The 20,133-nt window shown below is 53.7% G+C and overlaps 1 protein-coding gene across 2 annotated transcripts in view; it reads left to right on the top strand.

Moving 5' to 3' along the window:
* The window catches only part of LOC138351918 (protein Asterix-like), a 159,995-nt gene that overhangs the window by 129,972 nt on the left and 9,890 nt on the right, over positions 1-20,133 (top strand). The window contains exons 1-2 of one of the 2 annotated variants that reach the window (XM_069304062.1): positions 5,437-5,565; positions 19,651-19,817. In XM_069304062.1, coding sequence (XP_069160163.1) covers positions 19,765-19,817 — 53 coding nt within the window. In that variant the 5' untranslated portion in view covers positions 5,437-5,565; positions 19,651-19,764. Of the gene's footprint in view, positions 1-5,436; positions 5,566-19,650; positions 19,818-20,133 lie in introns of those variants that run through there. The other variant, XM_069304061.1, reaches the window with a different exon arrangement.

Genomic DNA, 20,133 nt, shown 5'->3' with positions numbered 1-20,133 from the left:
AAGTGGTGACGTGCAATGTCACTACTTTGATGCTGATGGCTAAATAATTATCAGTTTGAGTTTAACAATACAGGAACAATGTGTGCAAGCCCAGAGAGTACTTGGTCGAGTAAGGGTCCTTTTATTTATATTTATATACAAGAAGGTACATTGGGTTTTTGAGGATACATAGCATGGTAATTACATTCTTGTAAAGCCATTAGTACGCGCAGCATTTTGGGCAGGTCCTTAATCTAACAGATAATTTTAAGTAGGTAAATTCTAGAGGAATTAATAAAATGATAACAGATACATTGCAAGAAAAAAATGAGATGAGAGAGATTAGTAGGTATATTAAAGCACATCGGTAGCTCTGATTGATTGTATTGATAGCTTGATAGTAATTTAACAAAGATTAATAGGCACAAAACAGCATATTGATAGCACATATAAGAAGACAGCAATGATCATAATGGTAAAGTTGTTTGGATTAGGTACATAAAGTAGCACTAGATACAGTGCAATTTTAAGGCACAATGTAGGAAACTATGAAGATGAAATTAGGTAATTTTTAGTTTTTTTTTTTTTGAATGAGGCAAAAGTTGGACAGCTTTTCAATTCATTAGGGAGTGAGTTCCATAGACCAGGTCCCTTTATTTTTGGGGATTGACTCTGGGGATATCAAAGAGATATTTATTTCTGGTGTGGTGATAAAGGGTCCTATTACATGTGTCCAGGGAGAGTTTCAGAGCAGGGTTTGCATTTAAGAACAGGGTTTTGTAAATATAAGTGACACAAGAGAATGTGTGGAGTGAGTTTGTTTAGCATGTTGAGGGATTTAAACAAGGGGACTGAGTGTTGTCTGAAAGCAGAGTTTGTTATTATTCTGACAGCAGATTTTTGCTGAGTGATGATGGATTTGAGGTGGTTTGCAGTGGTTGAACCCCATGCACAGATACCATAATTAAGATAGATATAGATTAGTGCATAATATAGTGAGATGAGAGCAGAGTTAGGTATATAATATCTGATTTTGGAGAGTATACCAACTGTTTTAGAGACTTTCTTAGTTATGTGTTGTATGTGGGTGCTGAAGTTGAGTCTCTTGTCTAGGAATAGGCCAAGAAACTGACCCTTCTGTTGGGTAATCCTTATTGACAGGCTTCACCTGATTCCAAATTACTTTGGTCGTGAGAATCACTCCAATGCAAGAAATGGGTCCTCACCAAAATTTGTATGGCTGAAGGTTTGAAGGCGTTTGGGCTTGGGGCTGTATGTGCCGAGGGCACTTTAGTTGGGTGGCATTATATAATAAGGTTTTACACAAACACCGTGATAAAACCTAATGTTTATTTACAGAACTTACTTACTAATATATAGGTTGCTTACATTATTCTATGATTGATGTTAGAAAAGCTAATATCACATTAGAGAGACATCGGGATGCCTTAATTGACCGATCACATGGTTCACTTGTGGCCAATCCTGTATTAACACTTTCTTAGACAGTAAATGACAAACGGCTTTCCTAACACTGCTGGTTTCAAGGGAAATACAACAGTTCCTTCTGAATACTTAGAGAGTCAATATAATGGCATGCACAATCACCACAGTAATGACCTGTCAAGCTGACAGTCAACATAACATATACATATATCTAAATGTGTTGTGTGCATAACACACATTCACTGACAGGATGAATAATCATGAGTTTAGTTAATTTATTATATGCCCCATACCCATCCTGTGGGCAGTAGTGGAAAGGGTTACAGAGGCACATAATAATAATACAGTAATAATAATAATAATAATAATAATAATAATAATAATAATAATAATAATAATCTAAATGCAAGAAGGTACAATGTGTTGGTGAGATTACATAAGATTGGTATTTTTACATTCATGCAAAGCCACTAACACGTATCACGTATTTCGTATAGATCCTTAATCAGTCCTTTTCGATCCAGGTCCTTATTAGGCAAGATGAAAAAAGGTACATTGTAGCATGGTTATATATATCAACAAATAAGTACAATATAAGTTGACAGCAATGATAACACTGGTAAGGATATATGTATTAAGTACTAATATTGGGGAAGTGGGTACTGTAGTACAAGATGAAGTTTGAGTTTGAAGCACCCGCGTGACGGGAGATGTCTCCCGGACCAAGTGGTGACCAAATGGTGTTTGCTATTCGATTGATTGATTGATGAAGATTAAGCCACCCAAGAGGTGGCACGGGCATGAATAGCCCGTAAGTGGTGGCCCTTTCGAGCCATTACCAGTATCAAAAGATGATACTGGAGATCTGTGGAGGCGCAACTGCACCCTGCGTGACGGGAGATGTCTCCCGGACCAAGTGGTGACCAAATGGTCTGGTTTGCTATTCTCAAATCGCTTGCTTATATACAGTGACTACACCTCACAATAAGATAGGAGGGCAGAAACCGTTACCTGTAAATAGGGATAGGATTATAGCTTGTGTAGTTAGTGCTAATTAGTTATGCCATTAAGATGATGAGATAATGGAGCAAGTATAAGGCTTACTCGCTACAGTGGTGAAGCCTCACTTTGATTATTGACTCCAAGCATTGAAACCTCATTATCATAAGATACCCCCTCGGTACCCCTACTCAAATCTCTGAATATGTTAGACATTAAGTCACTGCACATTCTCTCATGTGTATTATACATATATAAAACGCTAAACTATAATGCCAATCCTGATCTCAAAAGCTTCATAGAAGGATGTAACAGAACCCATGAGCACCACACCAGAAATAAATACAGTTTTGATATTCCTAGAGTACGACTTAATCAAACTAGAAATGCTCTACAAATCAAGGGGCCCAGAATGTGGAATGACCTTCCCAACCACGTTAAAGACTGTACCTCTCTCAACCAGTTTAAGTTAAAAACGAAGCTATACCTAATAAATTCCCTGTAACCTACCTTACCCTTCTATTGTCAACCAAAGTCTGTTCTTTTTTTTAAAGAGCGCTGTTTGTCGACATAATTGTATTTGTGCGGCTTTTTCATCTATGTTTTCATTTCTTGTTTTCATTCTACTCATTATGCTCAATTAGTATTAAGCTTGTCATTTAAGTTTATCATGCCCGAAACGCTTTGCGTAATAGTGGCTTTAGGCATTGCATGTACTAGCTCTACCTATAAGTCAACCATTCTTTGTAAAAATTTATTGTATGTATGTACCTTACCTAAATAAACATTTTATTTTATTTTATTTTTTTATTTTTTATTTTAAGATATAGTTTCACCGAAGAAAGTTCAACACCGGCCGATATAAATATCCCAGAACTAAGTCAACTCTCATACCAAGAATGGTTAAGGGCCACAGAGCTAACCTTATTTACTTATTTATTTATATACAAGATGGTATAACCACACTGCAAACCACGCATGACAGAGCGGATTTCACCGAAACGTTTAAAACACTGAATAATTTGGAGGATGTTGAACCAGACAACTTCTTCAAGATGTCAGATGCAACACAAACAAGGAACAACGGTTTCAAGCTTAACAAACCTCAATGTAGGTCTGAAAACAGGAGCTGCTTTTTAACCCACAGGGTTATAAACCCATGGAACTACCTACCCGCCGAAGCCGTAAATGTCAAAACACTGTTGAATTTTAAGATCTAGCGTGAAAAAAATCATCAAAATAAATGGGGGGACCTTTGACAGGCCGCCGGCTTCTAACAAGAAACGGCTTCCTGTCTTCGTCGAGGCCACTAGTGTTAGTGAATCATAAGAACATAAGAACAAGGTAACTGCAGAAGACCTATTGGCCCATACGAGGCAGCTCCTATCTATAACCACCCAATCCCACTCATATACATGTCCAACCCGCGCTTGAAACAATCGAGGGACCCCACCTCCACCACGTTACGCGGTAATTGGTTCCACAAATCAACAACCCTGTTACCGAACCAGTATTTACCCAAGTCTTTCTTAAATCTAAACTTATCCAATTTATACCCATTGTTTCGTGTTCTGTCTTATGTTGATACTTTTTTAGTTAGTTAGTTTAGTTCATTTATTATGCACCCCATACCCATCTTGTGGGTGGTAGTGGAAAGGGCATGTAATGGCTGTTATCCCCTTTGTTATGTCCATTCATCCACTTGTAAACCTCTATCATGTCACCCCTAACTCTTCGCCTTTCCAGTGAATGCAACTTAAGCTTTGTTAATCTTTCTTCATATGAAAGATTTCTAATTTGGGGAATTAACTTAGTCATCCTACGCTGGACACGTTCAAGTGAATTTATATCCATTCTATAATACGGCGACCAAAACTGAACTGCATAATCTAAATGAGACCTAACCAGAGCAAGATATAACTGAAGAACAACACCAGGTGTCTTGTTACTAACGCTTCGATTAATAAATCCCAGTGTCCTATTTGCCTTATTACGAACATTCAGGCATTGATCATTTTGTTTTAAATTCTTACTAATCATATCTCCCAGATCCCTTTCGCAATCCGACTTCGCAATCTCAACACCATCAAGCTCGTATCTTGTAACTCTATCATCATTACCTAGCCTCAGAACTTTACATTTATCAGCATTAAACTGCAGACTCGGGTAAATTCAGGTAAAATATAAAAGTATATCTAACTCGTTTTCTTTGAAACGGTCTGAATAATTTGATTTCTGCAAATGAAATTTATCTGAGGGGTCACTGACATATATTGGTCTCGACGAAAGAAAGGATTAGTAGAAATTCTAAGAGAGAATCAAATAGTTTCCGACTTTCATATTATTTCACCTGTCAGCTAATGATATTAGGTGAACATGCTTGTGCTTTAATTTTATTTAGTAGCCCCTCATATATAATATGGTATTAGTAGTAGAAGTAGTACATTGTACTACCTAAGCTTTTAATCAAAACAAAATGCATAAATTAATTCACTACACAATTGAGGTTCTTATTTGCGTCTTATTTCATTGTAAAAGGAGTTAATTTCCAAACAGGGTTGTATAAATAAATCTTATCTTATCTTTGCATTCAATTTTGTACGGTAATTTTTCAAACTTAAAATGTAAATAGCTATATATATATATATATATACCCCCTCTAAATGAAAAATGGCCTAATTTAACATATGTGCTAAAAATATTAACATAAATAATTCGTTTGTTAGATAACAAGATATTCATAGCAATAAGGTTTCTTGGAATGGCCTTACCATACTACTTGTGAGGGAGGAAATGTATATTTTTACCTCTCAGAATGTTTGGTAATGTGTTTATTTGTGATGTGTGTCTATGTATATATTAACACGTTGTACTGAATGGGGTGAGAATAGCTTGAGCTACCTCATCCCTTTGTGTGTATTTTACCTCAATAAACTTATTTCAATTTCAATTTCAATTCAATGGAATGGCCTATAATGCACGCAAATACTAGTTTACGCACTTTTCGGGTAGTACGCCTGGAATTTCAAAATGGCGTTCAAACGGCGGTTGGTCGTTGAAGGTTCAGCTGCTCAGTATTGTCGATGCCGCCAACGCGACAACATGTACCGCTGATTTCCGACATCAACAACATTGCTCCAGGTAAGAGTGATAATTCTTTTTGACATATTTATATCTTATATATACACAGTATATAGAATTATATAATATAATGGGGTTTTGCATATGGAGTTTGCTTCGAACAATGCCTATCAATGTTAGTTTAGTTCGTTTATTATGCACCCCATACCCATGGGGTATGGGCTACCTTAAGGTGCTTCCGGGGCTTAGTGTCCCCGCGGCCCGGTCGTCGACCAGGCCTCCTGGTTGCTGGACTGATCAACCAGGCTGTTGGACGCGGCTGCTCGCAGCCTGACGTATGCGTCACAGCCTGGTTGATCAGGTATCCTTTGGAGGTGCTTATCCAGTTCTCTCTTGAACACTGTGAGGGGTCGGCCAGTTATGCCCCTTATGTGTAGTGGAAGCGTGTTGAACAGTCTCGGGCCTCTGATGTTGATAGTTCTCTCTGAGTACCTGTTGTACCTCTGCTGGGCGGTAGTGGAAAGGGTTACAGAGGCACATAATGGGCTCAGGGACTGAACCCCACAATTCATTTAGCTAAGCAAGTTACAATCTTGATGAGGTAGTTACAAAATTCAATATAAGTCGTCACATCAACAATGGGTTCGAGATCGACCTCAAGTACAGGTTCTAAATTAAGCACCTGACATATGTGGAGAGCTAGTGTCATAATTTATGTTTGTCCTGCACACCGCCCCCCATCCAGTGGGCAGCGGTGGATAGGTTACAATCACTCGGTTACTACCTACAGTTAGCAGACTGGGGATATTTGGCTAAAATTTCTGGTAGCAGATCAGGTCCCCCATTTGTTCCGATTTTTTTTCAAATTGGATTTTACAATTCAAGTGTTATGTTATTTACTGCTTTAGCAGATAGGCGGTTCCATGGGTTTATAACCCTGTGGGTGAAAATATAGCTTATGTTTTCAGTCCTACACTGCGGCTTGTTGGACTTGAAACCGTTGTTCCTTGTTTGTGTTCCATCTGACCTTTTGAAGTTGTTCTCTGGATCCATCTTCGAAACTGTTCAATATTTTAATAGGCAGGCGATGAGTCACAATAACGTGGCTGAAGTATGTTGACCAGACCACACACTAGAAGTTGAAGGGACGACGAGTTTCGGTCCGTCCTGGACCATTCTCAAGTCGATTAAGTCGATATTTTAATAGTTTCGGTGAGATCCATCCTGGCATGCCTAGTTTGCAGTGTTGTTAGCCCTGTGACCCTCAACCGTTCATGGTATGAAACTAGACCTCATTCTGCAATTATTTTTGTCGCCTGGTGTTCAATTTTCTCCATGAAAGGTTGGGCGCGGGGTTGGTTCTCTGTCGGGCTCCAAGTGGGTTCTCTGTCGGGCCCCAAGTGGGTTCTCTGTCGGGCCCCAAGTGGGTTCTCTGTCGGGCCCCAAGTGGGTTCTCTGTCGGGCCCCAAGTGGGTTCTCTGTCGGGCCCCAAGTGGGTTCTCTGTCGGGCCCCAAGTGGGTTATCTGTCGGGCCCCAAGTGGGTTCTCTGTCGGGCCCCCGGGGTGGGTTGTCGGTCGGGCCCCCGGAGTGGGTTGTCGGTCGGGCCCCCGGGGTGGGTTGTCGGTCGGGCCCCCGGGGTGGGTTGTCGGTCGGGCCCCCGGGGTGGGTTGTCGGTCGGGCCCCCGGGGTGGGTTGTCGGTCGGGCCCCCGGGGTGGGTTGTCGGTCGGGCCCCCGGGGTGGGTTGTCGGTCGGGCCCCCGGGGTGGGTTGTCGGTCGGGGCTCCGGGCAGGCTTTAGGTACTCAACTGGCGGGCTCTGGGTGGGTGACTGTTCGGGCTCCAGGTGGGTGTCTGTCCGGCTTCGGGTGGGTTCTTGGTAGGGCTTGGGGGGTGTGGGTTCTTGGTAGGGCTTGGGGGGGTGTGGGTACTTGGTAGGGCTTGGGGGGGTGTGGGTACTTGGTAGGGCTTGGGGGGGTGTGGGTACTTGGTAGGGCTTGGGGGGTGTGGGTTCTTGGTAGGGCTTGGAGGGGTGTGGGTTCTTGGTAGGACTTGGGGGGGGGATTCTTGGTAGGACTTGGGGGGGTGTGGGTTCTTGGTAGGGCTTGGGGAGGGGTTCTTGGTAGGGCTTGGGGGGGTGTGGGTTCTTGGCAGGGCTTGGGGGGGTGTGGGTTCTTGGTAGGGCTTGGGGGGGGTGTGGGTACTTGGTAGGGCTTGGGGGGGGTGTGGGTACTTGGTAGGGCTTGGGGGGGTGTGGGTACTTGGTAGGGCTTGGGGGGGGTGTGGGTTCTTGGTAGGGCTTGGAGGGGTGTGGGTTCTTGGTAGGACTTGGGGGGGGGGTTCTTGGTAGGACTTGGGGGGGTGTGGGTTCTTGGTAGGGCTTGGGGGGGGGGGTTCTTGGTAGGGCTTGGGGGGGGTTCTTGGTAGGGCTTGGGGGGGTGTGGGTTCTTGGCAGGGCTTGGGGGGGTGTGGGTTCTTGGTAGGGCTTGGGGGGGTGTGGGTATTTGGTAGGGCTTGGGGGGGTGTGGGTACTTGGTAGGGCTTGGGGGGGGGGGGGTGTGGGTTCTTGGTAGGGCTTGGGGGGTGTGGGTTTTTGGTAGGGCTTGGGGGGGTGTGGGTTCTTGGTAGGGCTCGGGGGGTGTGGGTTCTTGGTAGGGCTCGGGGGGGTGTGGGTTCTTGGTAGGGCTTGGGGGGGTGTGGGTTCTTGGTAGGGCTCGGGGAGGTGTGGGTTCTTGGTAGGGCTCGGGGGGTGTGGGTTCTTGGTAGGGCTCGGGGGGTGTGGGTTCTTGCTAGGGCTCGGGGGGGTGTGGGTTCTTGGTAGGGCTCGGGGGGGTGTGGGTTCTTGGTAGGGCTCGGGGGGGGGTGTGGGTTCTTGGTAGGGCTCGGGGGGGTTGGGTTCTTGGTAGGGCTCGGGGTGGGTTCTTGGTAGGGCTCGGGGTGGGTTCTCGGTAGGGCTCGGGGCGGGCTCCAGGTACTCAACTGACGGGTTCCAGTTCACTCAACTGGCGGGCTCCGGTTCACTCAACTGGCGGGCTCCGGTTTATTAAACTGGCGGGCTCCGGATGTTTGACTGGTCGGGCTCCGGGTGGGTGACTGTTCGGGCTCCAGGTGGGTGTCTGTCCGGCTTCGGGTATGTTCTTGGTAGGGCTTCGGGGTGGGTTCTTGGTAGGACTTAGGGTAGGCTCCCGGTCAGGCTCAGGGTGGGCTCTTTTGGGTTCGGGATAGGCTCTCAGGCTTGGGGTACCTCTGTAGGGCTCGGGGTAGGTTCTTGGTCGGGGCCAGGGTGGGTTCTCTGTTGGGCTCAGGGTGTTTTCATGGTAGGACTAGGGGTGGGTTCTCTGTAGGGATCAGGGTGGATTCTCGGTAGGGCTCAGGGTGGGTTCTCGGTAGGGCTCGGGGCAGGCTCCAGGTACTCAACTGACGGGTTCCAGTTCACACAACTGGCGGGCTCCGGTTCACTCAACTGGCGGGCTCCGGTTTACTAAACTGGCGGGCTCCGGGTGTTTGACTGGTCGGGCTCCGGGTGGGTGACTGTTCGGGCTCCGGGTGGGTGTCTGTCCAGCTTCGGGTGGGTTCTTGGTAGGGCTTGGGGTGGGTTCTTGGTAGGTATTAAGGCAGGGTTCTTGGTAGGGCTTGAGGGTGGGTTCTTGGTAGGGCTTGGGGGTGGGTTCTTGGTAGGGCTTGGGGGTGGGTTCTCGGTAGGGCTTGGGGGGTGGGTTCTCGGTAGGGCTTGGGGGGTGGGTTCTCGGTAGGGCTCGGGGTGGGCTCTTTCGGGATTGGGATAGGCTCTCGGGCTTGGGGAACCTTTGTAGGGCTCGGGGTAGGTTCTTGGTCGGGCTCAGGGTGGGTTCTCGGTAGGGCTCGGGGTAGGTTCTTGGTCGGGCTCAGGGTGGGTTCTCGGTAGGGCTCGGGGCGGGCTCCAGGTACTCAACTGACGGGTTCCAGTTCACACAACTGGCGGGCTCCGGTTCACTCAACTGGCGGGCTCCGGTTTACTAAACTGGCGGGCTCCGGGTGTTTGACTGGTCGGGCTCCGGGTGGGTGACTGTTCGGGCTCCAGGTGGGTGTCTGTCCGGCTTCAGGTGGGTTCTCGGTAGGGCTTGGGGGTGGGTTCACGGTAGGGCTTGTTGTGGGTTCTCGGTAGGGCTTGGGGGTGGGTTCTCGGTAGGGCTTGGGGGTGGGTTCTCGGTAGGGCTTGGGGCTGAGTTCTCGGTAGGGCTTGGGGCTGAGTTCTCGGTAGGGCTTGGGGCTGGGTTCTCGGTAGGGTTTGGGGCTGGGTTCTCGGTAGGGCTTGGGGCTGGGTTCTCGGTAGGGCTTGGGGCTGGGTTCTCGGTAGGGCTTAGGGGGTGGGTTCTCGGTAGGGCTCGGGGTGGGCTCTTTCGGGATCGGAATAGGCTCTCGGGCTTGGGGAACCTCTGTAGGGCTCGGGGTAGGTTCTTGGTCGGGCTCAGGGTGGGTTCTCGGTAGGGCTCGGGGTAGGTTCTTGGTCGGGCTCAGGGTGGGTTCTCGGTAGGGCTCGGGGCGGGCTCCAGGTACTCAACTGACGGGTTCCAGTTCACACAACTGGCGGGCTCCGGTTCACTCAACTGGCGGGCTCCGGTTTACTAAACTGGCGGGCTCCGGGTGTTTGACTGGTCGGGCTCCGGGTGGGTGACTGTTCGGGCTCCAGGTGGGTGTCTGTCCGGCTTCGGGTGGGTTCTCGGTAGGGCTTGGGGGTGGGTTCACGGTAGGGCTTGGGGTGGGTTCTCGGTAGGGCTTGGGGGTGGGTTCTCGGTAGGGCTTGGGGGTGGGTTCTCGGTAGGGCTTGGGGGTGGGTTCTCGGTAGGGCTTGGGGCTGAGTTCTCGGTAGGGCTTGGGGCTGGGTTCTCGGTAGGGTTTGGGGCTGGGTTCTCGGTAGGGCTTGGGGCTGGGTTCTCGGTAGGGCTTGGGGCTGGGTTCTCGGTAGGGCTTGGGGCTGGGTTCTCGGTAGGGCTTAGGGGGTGGGTTCTCGGTAGGGCTCGGGGTGGGCTCTTTCGGGATCGGAATAGGCTCTCGGGCTTGGGGAACCTCTGTAGGGCTCGGGGTAGGTTCTTGGTCGGGCTCAGGGTGGGTTCTCGGTAGGGCTCGGGGCGGGCTCCAGGTACTCAACTGACGGGTTCCAGTTCACACAACTGGCGGGCTCCGGTTCACTCAACTGGCGGGCTCCGGTTTACTAAACTGGCGGGCTCCGGGTGTTTGACTGGTCGGGCTCCGGGTGGGTGACTGTTCGGGCTCCAGGTGGGTGTCTGTCCGGCTTCGGGTGGGTTCTCGGTAGGGCTTGGGGGTGGGTTCTCGGTAGGGCTTGGGGGTGGGTTCTCGGTAGGGCTTGGGGGTGGGTTCTCGGTAGGGCTTGGGGCTGAGTTCTCGGTAGGGCTTGGGGCCGAGTTCTCGGTAGGGCTTGGGGCTGGGTTCTCGGTAGGGCTTGGGGCTGGGTTCTCGGTAGGGCTTGGGGGGTTGGTTCTCGGTAGGGCTTGGGGGGTGGGTTCTCGGTAGGGCTTTGGGGGTGGGTTCTCGGTAGGGCTCGGGGTGGGCTCTTTCGGGATCGGGATAGGCTCTCGGGCTTGGGGAACCTCTGTAGGGCTCGGGGTAGGTTCTTGGTCGGGCTCAGGGTGGGTTCTCGGTAGGGCTCGGGGCGGGCTCCAGGTACTCAACTGACGGGTTCCAGTTCACTCAACTGGCGGGCTCCGGTTCACTCAACTGGCGGGCTCCGGTTTACTAAACTGGCGGGCTCCGGGTGTTTGACTGGTCGGGCTCCGGGTGGGTGACTGTTCGGGCTCCAGGTGGGTGTCTGTCCGGCTTCGGGTGGGTCCTTGGTAGGGCTTGGGGTGGGTTCTTGGTAGGTATTGGGGCTGGGTTCTCGGTAGGGCTTTGGGCTGGGTTCTCGGTAGGGCTTTGGGCTGGGTTCTCGGTAGGGCTTGGGGGGTGGGTTCTCGGTAGGGTTTGGGGGGGTGGGTTCTCGGTAGGGCTTGGGGGGGTGGGTTCTCGGTAGGGCTTGGGGGGGTGGGTTCTCGGTAGGGCTTGGGGGGTGGGTTCTCGGTAGGGCTTGGGGGGGTGTGTTCTCGGTAGGGCTTGGGGGGGTGGGTTCTCGGTAGGGCTTGGGGGGGGGGTTCTCGGTAGGGCTTGGGGGGGTGGGTTCTCGGTAGGGCTTGGGGGGGTGGGTTCTCGGTAGGGCTTGGGGGGGTGGGTTCTCGGTAGGGCTTGGGGGGTGGTTTCTCGGTAGGGCTTAGGGGGGTGGGTTCTCGGTAGGGCTTGGGGGGTGGGTTCTCGGTAGGGGTCGGGGTGGGCTCTTTCGAGATCGGGATAGGCTCTCGGGCTTGGGGAACCTCTGTAGGGCTCGGGGTAGGTTCTTGGTCGGGCTCAGGGTGGGTTCTCGGTAGGGCTCGGGGCGGGCTCCAGGTACTCAACTGACGGGTTCCAGTTCACTCAACTGGCGGGCTCCGGTTCACTCAACTGGCGGGCTCCGGTTTACTAAACTGGCGGGCTCCGGGTGTTTGACTGGTCGGGCTCCGGGTGGGTGACTGTTCGGGCTCCAGGTGGGTGTCTGTCCAGCTTCGGGTGGGTTCTTGGTAGGGCTTGGGGTGGGTTCTTGGTAGGTATTAGGGCTGGGTTCTTGGTAGGGCTTGGGGGTGGGTTTTGGTAGGGCTTGGGGGGTGGGTTCTCGGTAGGGCTTGGGGGGTGGGTTCTCGGTAGGGCTTGGGGGGTGGGTTCTCGGTAGGGCTTGGGGGGTGGGTTCTCGGTAGGGCTCGGGGTGGGCTCTTTCGGGATCGGGATAGGCTCTCGGGCTTGGGGAACCTCTGTAGGGCTCGGGGTAGGTTCTTGGTCGGGCTCAGGGTGGGTTCTCGGTAGGGCTCGGGGTAGGTTCTTGGTCGGGCTCAGGGTGGGTTCTCGGTAGGGCTCGGGGCGGGCTCCAGGTACTCAACTGACGGGTTCCAGTTCACACAACTGGCGGGCTCCGGTTCACTCAACTGGCGGGCTCCGGTTTACTAAACTGGCGGGCTCCGGGTGTTTGACTGGTCGGGCTCCGGGTGGGTGACTGTTCGGGCTCCAGGTGGGTGTCTGTCCGGCTTCGGGTGGGTTCTCGGTAGGGCTTGGGGGTGGGTTCACGGTAGGGCTTGGGGTGGGTTCTCGGTAGGGCTTGGGGGTGGGTTCTCGGTAGGGCTTGGGGGTGGGTTCTCGGTAGGGCTTGGGGCTGAGTTCTCGGTAGGGCTTGGGGCTGAGTTCTCGGTAGGGCTTGGGGCTGGGTTCTCAGTAGGGCTTGGGGCTGGGTTCTCGGTAGGGCTTGGGGCTGGGTTCTCGGTAGGGCTTGGGGCTGGGTTCTCGGTAGGGCTTAGGGGGTGGGTTCTCGGTAGGGCTCGGGGTGGGCTCTTTCGGGATCGGAATAGGCTCTCGGGCTTGGGGAACCTCTGTAGGGCTCGGGGTAGGTTCTTGGTCGGGCTCGGGGCGGGCTCCAGGTACTCAACTGACGGGTTCCAGTTCACACAACTGGCGGGCTCCGGTTCACTCAACTGGCGGGCTCCGGTTTACTAAACTGGCGGGCTCCGGGTGTTTGACTGGTCGGGCTCCGGGTGGGTGACTGTTCGGGCTCCAGTTGGGTGTCTGTCCAGCTTCGGGTGGGTTCTTGGTAGGTATTAAGGCAGGGTTCTTGGTAGGGCTTGGGGGTGGGTTCTTGGTAGGGCTTGGGGGTGGGTTCTCGGTAGGGCTTGGGGAGGTGGGTTCTCGGTAGGGCTTGGGGAGGTGGGTTCTCGGTAGGGCTTGGGGGGGTGGGTTCTCGGTAGGACTTGGGGGGGTGGGTTCTCGGTAGGGCTTGGGGGGTGGGTTCTCGGTAGGGCTTGGGGGGGTGGGTTCTCGGTAGGGCTTGGGGGGTGGGCTCTTTCGGGATCGGGATAGGCTCTCGGGCTTGGGGAACCTCTGTAGGGCTCGGGGTAGGTTCTTGGTCGGGCTCAGGGTGGGTTCTCGGTAGGGCTCGGGGCGGGCTCCAGGTACTCAACTGACGGGTTCCAGTTCACTCAACTGGCGGGCTCCGGTTCACTCAACTGGCGGGCTCCGGTTTACTAAACTGGCGGGCTCCGGGTGTTTGACTGGTCGGGCTCCGGGTGGGTGACTGTTCGGGCTCCAGGTGGGTGTCTGTCCAGCTTCGGGTGGGTTCTTGGTAGGGCTTGGGGTGGGTTCTTGGTAGGTATTAGGGCTGGGTTCTTGGTAGGGCTTGGGGGTGGGTGTTGGTAGGGCTTGGGGGGTGGGTTCTCGGTAGGGCTTGGGGGGTGGGTTCTCGGTAGGGCTCGGGGTGGGCTCTTTCGGGATCGGGATAGGCTCTCGGGCTTGGGGAACCTCTGTAGAGCTCGGGGTAGGTTCTTGGTCGGGCTCAGGGTGGGTTCTCGGTAGGGCTCGGGGCGGGCTCCAGGTACTCAACTGACGGGTTCCAGTTCACTCAACTGGCGGGCTCCGGTTCACTCAACTGGCGGGCTCCGGTTTACTAAACTGGCGGGCTCCGGGTGTTTGACTGGTCGGGCTCCGGGTGGGTGACTGTTCGGGCTCCAGGTGGGTGTCTGTCCGGCTTCGGGTGGGTTCTTGGTAGGGCTTGGGGTGGGTTCTTGGTAGGTATTGGGGCTGGGTTCTCGGTAGGGCTTTGGGCTGGGTTCTCGGTAGGGCTTGGGGCTGGGTTCTCGGTAAGGGCTTGGGGCTGGGTTCTCGGTAGGGCTTGGGGGGTGGGTTCTCGGTAGGGCTTGGGGGGTGGGTTCTCGGTAGGGCTTGGGGGGTGGGTTCTCGGTAGGGCTTGGGGGGTGGGTTCTCGGTAGGGCTTGGGGGGTGGGTTCTCGGTAGGGCTTGGGGGGGTGGGTTCTCGGTAGGGCTTGGGGGGGTGGGTTCTCGGTAGGGCTTGGGGGGGGTGGGTTCTCGGTAGGGCTTGGGGGGGTGGGTTCTCGGTAGGGCTTGGGGGGGGGGGTTCTCGGTAGGGCTTGGGGGGGGTTCTCGGTAGGGCTTGGGGGGAGGGGTTCTCGGTAGGGCTTGGGGGGTGCATTCTCGGTAGGGCTTGGGGGGGGGTTCTCGGTAGGGCTTGCGGGGGGGTGGGTTCTCGGTAGGGCTTGGGGGGGTGGGTTCTCGGTAGGGCTTGGGGGGGGTGGGTTCTCGGTAGGGCTTGGGGGGGTGGGTTCTCGGTAGGGCTTGGGGGGGTGGGTTCTCGGTAGGGCTTGGGGGGTGGTTTCTCGGTAGGGCTTGGGGGGGTGGGTTCTCGGTAGGGCTTGGGGGGTGGGTTCTCGGTAGGGGTCGAGGTGGGCTCTTTCGAGATCGGGATAGGCTCTCGGGCTTGGGGAACCTCTGTAGGGCTCGGGGTAGGTTCTTGGTCGGGCTCAGGGTGGGTTCTCGGTAGGGCTCGGGGCGGGCTCCAGGTACTCAACTGACGGGTTCCAGTTCACTCAACTGGCGGGCTCCGGTTCACTCAACTGGCGGGCTCCGGTTTACTAAACTGGCGGGCTCCGGGTGTTTGACTGGTCGGGCTCCGGGTGGGTGACTGTTCGGGCTCCAGGTGGGTGTCTGTCCAGCTTCGGGTGGGTTCTTGGTAGGGCTTGGGGTGGGTTCTTGGTAGGTATTAGGGCTGGGTTCTTGGTAGGGCTTGGGGGTGGGTTTTGGTAGGACTTGGGGGGTGGGTTCTCGGTAGGGCTTGGGGGGTGGGTTCTCGGTAGGGCTTGGGGGGTGGTTCTCGGTAGGGCTTGGGGGGTGGGTTCTCGGTAGGGCTCGGGGTAGGTTCTTGGTCGGGCTCAGGGTGGGTTCTCGGTAGGGCTCGGGGTAGGTTCTTGGTCGGGCTCAGGGTGGGTTCTCGGTAGGGCTCGGGGCGGGCTCCAGGTACTCAACTGACGGGTTCCAGTTCACACAACTGGCGGGCTCCGGTTCACTCAACTGGCGGGCTCCGGTTTACTAAACTGGCGGGCTCCGGGTGTTTGACTGGTCGGGCTCCGGGTGGGTGACTGTTCGGGCTCCAGGTGGGTGTCTGTCCGGCTTCGGGTGGGTTCTCGGTAGGGCTTGGGGGTGGGTTCACGGTAGGGCTTGGGGTGGGTTCTCGGTAGGGCTTGGGGGTGGGTTCTCGGTAGGGCTTGGGGGTGGGTTCTCGGTAGGGCTTGGGGCTGAGTTCTCGGTAGGGCTTGGGGCTGAGTTCTCGGTAGGGCTTGGGGCTGGGTTCTCGGTAGGGCTTGGGGCTGGGTTCTCGGTAGGGCTTGGGGCTGGGTTCTCGGTAGGGCTTGGGGCTGGGTTCTCGGTAGGGCTTAGGGGGTGGGTTCTCGGTAGGGCTCGGGGTGGGCTCTTTCGGGATCGGAATAGGCTCTCGGGCTTGGGGAACCTCTGTAGGGCTCGGGGTAGGTTCTTGGTCGGGCTCAGGGTGGGTTCTCGGTAGGGCTCGGGGCGGGCTCCAGGTACTCAACTGACGGGTTCCAGTTCACACAACTGGCGGGCTCCGGTTCACTCAACTGGCGGGCTCCGGTTTACTAAACTGGCGGGCTCCGGGTGTTTGACTGGTCGGGCTCCGGGTGGGTGACTGTTCGGGCTCCAGTTGGGTGTCTGTCCAGCTTCGGGTGGGTTCTTGGTAGGTATTAAGGCAGGGTTCTTGGTAGGGCTTGGGGGTGGGTTCTTGGTAGGGCTTGGGGGTGGGTTCTCGGTAGGGCTTGGGGAGGTGGGTTCTCGGTAGGGCTTGGGGAGGTGCGTTCTCGGTAGGGCTTGGGGGGGTGGGTTCTCGGTAGGACTTGGGGGGGGTGGGTTCTCGGTAGGACTTGGGGGGGTGGGTTCTCGGTAGGGCTTGGGGGGGTGGGTTCTCGGTAGGGCTTGGGGGGGTGGGTTCTCGGTAGGGCTTAGGGGGTGGGCTCTTTCGGGATCGGGATAGGCTCTCGGGCTTGGGGAACCTCTGTAGGGCTCGGGGTAGGTTCTTGGTCGGGCTCAGGGTGGGTTCTCGGTAGGGCTCGGGGCGGGCTCCAGGTACTCAACTGACGGGTTCCAGTTCACTCAACTGGCGGGCTCCGGTTCACTCAACTGGCGGGCTCCGGTTTACTAAACTGGCGGGCTCCGGGTGTTTGACTGGTCGGGCTCCGGGTGGGTGACTGTTCGGGCTCCAGGTGGGTGACTGTCCAGCTTCGGGTGGGTTCTTGGTAGGGCTTGGGGTGGGTTCTTGGTAGGTATTAGGGCTGGGTTCTTGGTAGGGCTTGGGGGTGGGTTTTGGTAGGGCTTGGGGGGTGGGTTCTCGGTAGGGCTTGGGGGGTGGGTTCTCGGTAGGGCTCGGGGTGGGCTCTTTCGGGATCGGAATAGGCTCTCGGGCTTGGGGAACCTCTGTAGAGCTCGGGGTAGGTTCTTGGTCGGGCTCAGGGTGGGTTCTCGGTAGGTCTCGGGGCGGGCTCCAGGTACTCAACTGACGGGTTCCAGTTCACTCAACTGGCGGGCTCCGGTTCACTCAACTGGCGGGCTCCGGTTTACTAAACTGGCGGGCTCCGGGTGTTTGACTGGTCGGGCTCCGGGTGGGTGACTGTTCGGGCTCCAGGTGGGTGTCTGTCCGGCTTCGGGTGGGTTCTTGGTAGGGCTTGGGGTGGGTTCTTGGTAGGTATTGGGGCTGGGTTCTCGGTAGGGCTTTGGGCTGGGTTCTCGGTAGGGCTTGGGGCTGGGTTCTCGGTAAGGGCTTGGGGCTGGGTTCTCGGTAGGGCTTGGGGGGTGGGTTCTCGGTAGGGCTTGGGGGGTGGGTTCTCGGTAGGGCTTGGGGGGTGGGTTCTCGGTAGGGCTTGGGGGGTGGGTTCTCGGTAGGGCTTGGGGGGTGGGTTCTCGGTAGGGCTTGGGGGGGTGGGTTCTTGGTAGGGCTTGGGGGGGGTGGGTTCTCGGTAGGGCTTGGGGGGGGGTGGGTTCTCGGTAGGGCTTGGGGGGGTGGGTTCTCGGTAGGGCTTGGGGGGGGTTCTCGGTAGGGCTTGGGGGGGGTTCTCGGTAGGGCTTGGGGGGAGGGGTTCTCGGTAGGGCTTGGGGGGTGCGTTCTCGGTAGGGCTTGGGGGGGGGGGGTTCTCGGTAGGGCTTGCGGGGGGTGGGTTCTCGGTAGGGCTTGGGGGGGTGGGTTCTCGGTAGGGCTTGGGGGGGGGGGGGGTTCTCGGTAGGGCTTGGGGGGGTGGGTTCTCGGTAGGGCTTGGGGGGGGGGGGGTTCTCGGTAGGGCTTGGGGGGTGGGTTCTCGATAGGGCTTGGGGGGTGGGTTCTCGGTAGGGGTCGGGGTGGGCTCTTTCGGGATCGGGATAGGCTCTCAGGCTTAAGGAACCTCTGTAGGGCTCGGGGTAGGTTCTTGGTCGGGCTCAGGGTGGGTTCTCGGTAGGGTTCGGGGCGGGCTCCAGGTACTCAACTGACGGGTTCCAGTTCACTCAACTGGCGGGCTCCGGTTCACTCAACTGGCGGGCTCCGGTTTACTAAACTGGCGGGCTCCGGGTGTTTGACTGTTCGGGCTCCAGGTGGGTGTCTGTCCGGCTTCGAGTGGGTTCTTGGTAGGGCTTGGGGGTGGGTTCTTGGTAGGTCTTGGGGCTGGGTTCTTGGTAGGGTTTGGGGGTGGGTTCTTGGTAGGGCATAGGGTTGGCTCTCGGTTGTCAAGCTCGGGGTGGGCTCTCGGGCTTGGGGTACCTCTGTAGGGCTCGGGGTAGGTTCTTGGTCGGGCTCAGGGTGGGTTCTCTGTAGGGCTTGGGGTGGGTTCTCTGTAGGGATCGGGGTGGGTTCTCGGTAGGGCTCTGGGTGGGTTCTTGGTCGGGCTCGGGGCAGGCTCCAGGTACTCAACTGATGGGTTCCAGTTCATTCAACTGGCGGGCCCCGGTTCACTCAGCTGGCGGGCTCCGGGTGGGTGACTGTTCGGGCTCCAGGTGGGTGTCTGTCCGGCTTTGGGTGGGTTCTTGGTAGGGCATAGGGTTGGCTGCCAAGACAAGTACAAGGAGAATGTTGTCTACGCTTATGTCGACCGTGCTCTAAGCCACAGCTCAGGATGGAAGCAAGTCGATGAAGAACTCTGTAGGGTAAGGCAGGTCCTAGTCAACAACGGCTTCTCCAATGGTTTCGTTGAAGACATCATAAAAAGGAAGGTGAAACACCATGCAACCTCTGAAGAGTCAACTAACACAACACCTGTACCCCCTATTAGACTATTTTACAAGAACTTCTTTTCCACAGCTCATAAAACGGAGGAAAGGGTCCTGAAAGATATTGTTAATAGGAACGTTATCCCTACAGACAAAAATCAGAAGATACAATTGACAATTTACTATAAAACCAAAAAAACAGCCAACCTACTCATGAAAAACTCTCCTGACACAAAGCAGAACGCCTTAAAGGAGACTAACGTCGTCTATACCTTCGAATGCCCACTTGGGGACTGTAAGCCTCAAAGAACTCAGTATATAGGCAAGACAACAACATCTCTTTCCAGGCGATTAACAATGCATAAGCAACAGGGCTCCATTAAGAAACATATCTCTTCCCACAACCAGGCCATCACCAGAGAAGTCTTAACAAACAACACAGAAATCATCGATAGATACAGCGATAGCAGGCAGCTTGACATCTGTGAGGCACTACACATCAAGAAGTCAACACCAGCAATCAACAGCCAATTGATGCACAACTATATTCTACCCACTTCAAGACTCCGTACCAATATAGAAGCATCAAGAGGAAGTATGGGTCAATAGGCCCTTTGCAGTTACATCCATTCTTCCCTCTCATTTATCCATTTTATACCCATTGTTCTGTGTTCTGCGTTGGTCAAAAGTTTGTTCACCTCTTCCAAAACTGTTGCAACACATCACCTCACCCAAATGCGAGTATATAAGACAAGCTGTTTAATGTTAGCATTAGTAAAACTCTGTTTAGTGTTCTCAGGTTACAGTTGTGTGTGTATAAACTAAAGTCTCTGAAAATGTAACAAGTTATTACGAAACGCGTTCAAGCCTCGCGTCAGACTAGAAATAAAAATGAATTTTGGAGAATTGATTTTTGTATTACCATCCACAGTAAAAAAGAAACATAAGAAATATTGTGAAAATTCGTGGTAGAATTATTAATCTTACCTTTTCGGTCATATTTAACAATATATACATTATATATAATATATATATATATTACTCTTATTACAAATTCGGTACTTGCCGCAGTTTGGATCTGGCAACCGAGGTCCCCGTGGCCCGGAACCCTCGGCCTCCACCAGCACTGTTGTGGACCAGCAGCCGACATACAGGAGCAGCTCGCCAGCAACATTCCCACTCAAAATGCAGACGTCAAACAACAGCTCTGACCCACGGAGAGTGGATAAGATTGTTAGGTAAGTGAATGTAGGGGGGATATTGTAGTGCAAGATGTTATTATTGTGTAATGATGAGGATCTGTGTGTGTGTGGGGGAGGAAGTTAGTAGGTCATCATATGGACAATTCGTTCTTATATAGGCATGGGTTTTCTTGTCTCTGTACAATGCTTTGGTGTGATGTTTAAAGAATTACTTGTCTGTACACCTATATGGGTGGGATTTAGGGTATTATAGTTCGGTATTTTTGCTGTAGGGGGTATAGGTCATTACGTATACAAGATGCTTAGTTAGCAGACTTAAAACGATAATGATTAATGATAAAACCTAATCCAT

Source organism: Procambarus clarkii, chromosome 51 (genome assembly GCF_040958095.1).
Source record: "Procambarus clarkii isolate CNS0578487 chromosome 51, FALCON_Pclarkii_2.0, whole genome shotgun sequence".
Taxonomy (NCBI): Eukaryota; Metazoa; Arthropoda; class Malacostraca; order Decapoda; family Cambaridae; genus Procambarus; species Procambarus clarkii.
This window is presented reverse-complemented; position numbering and strand designations above follow the sequence as displayed.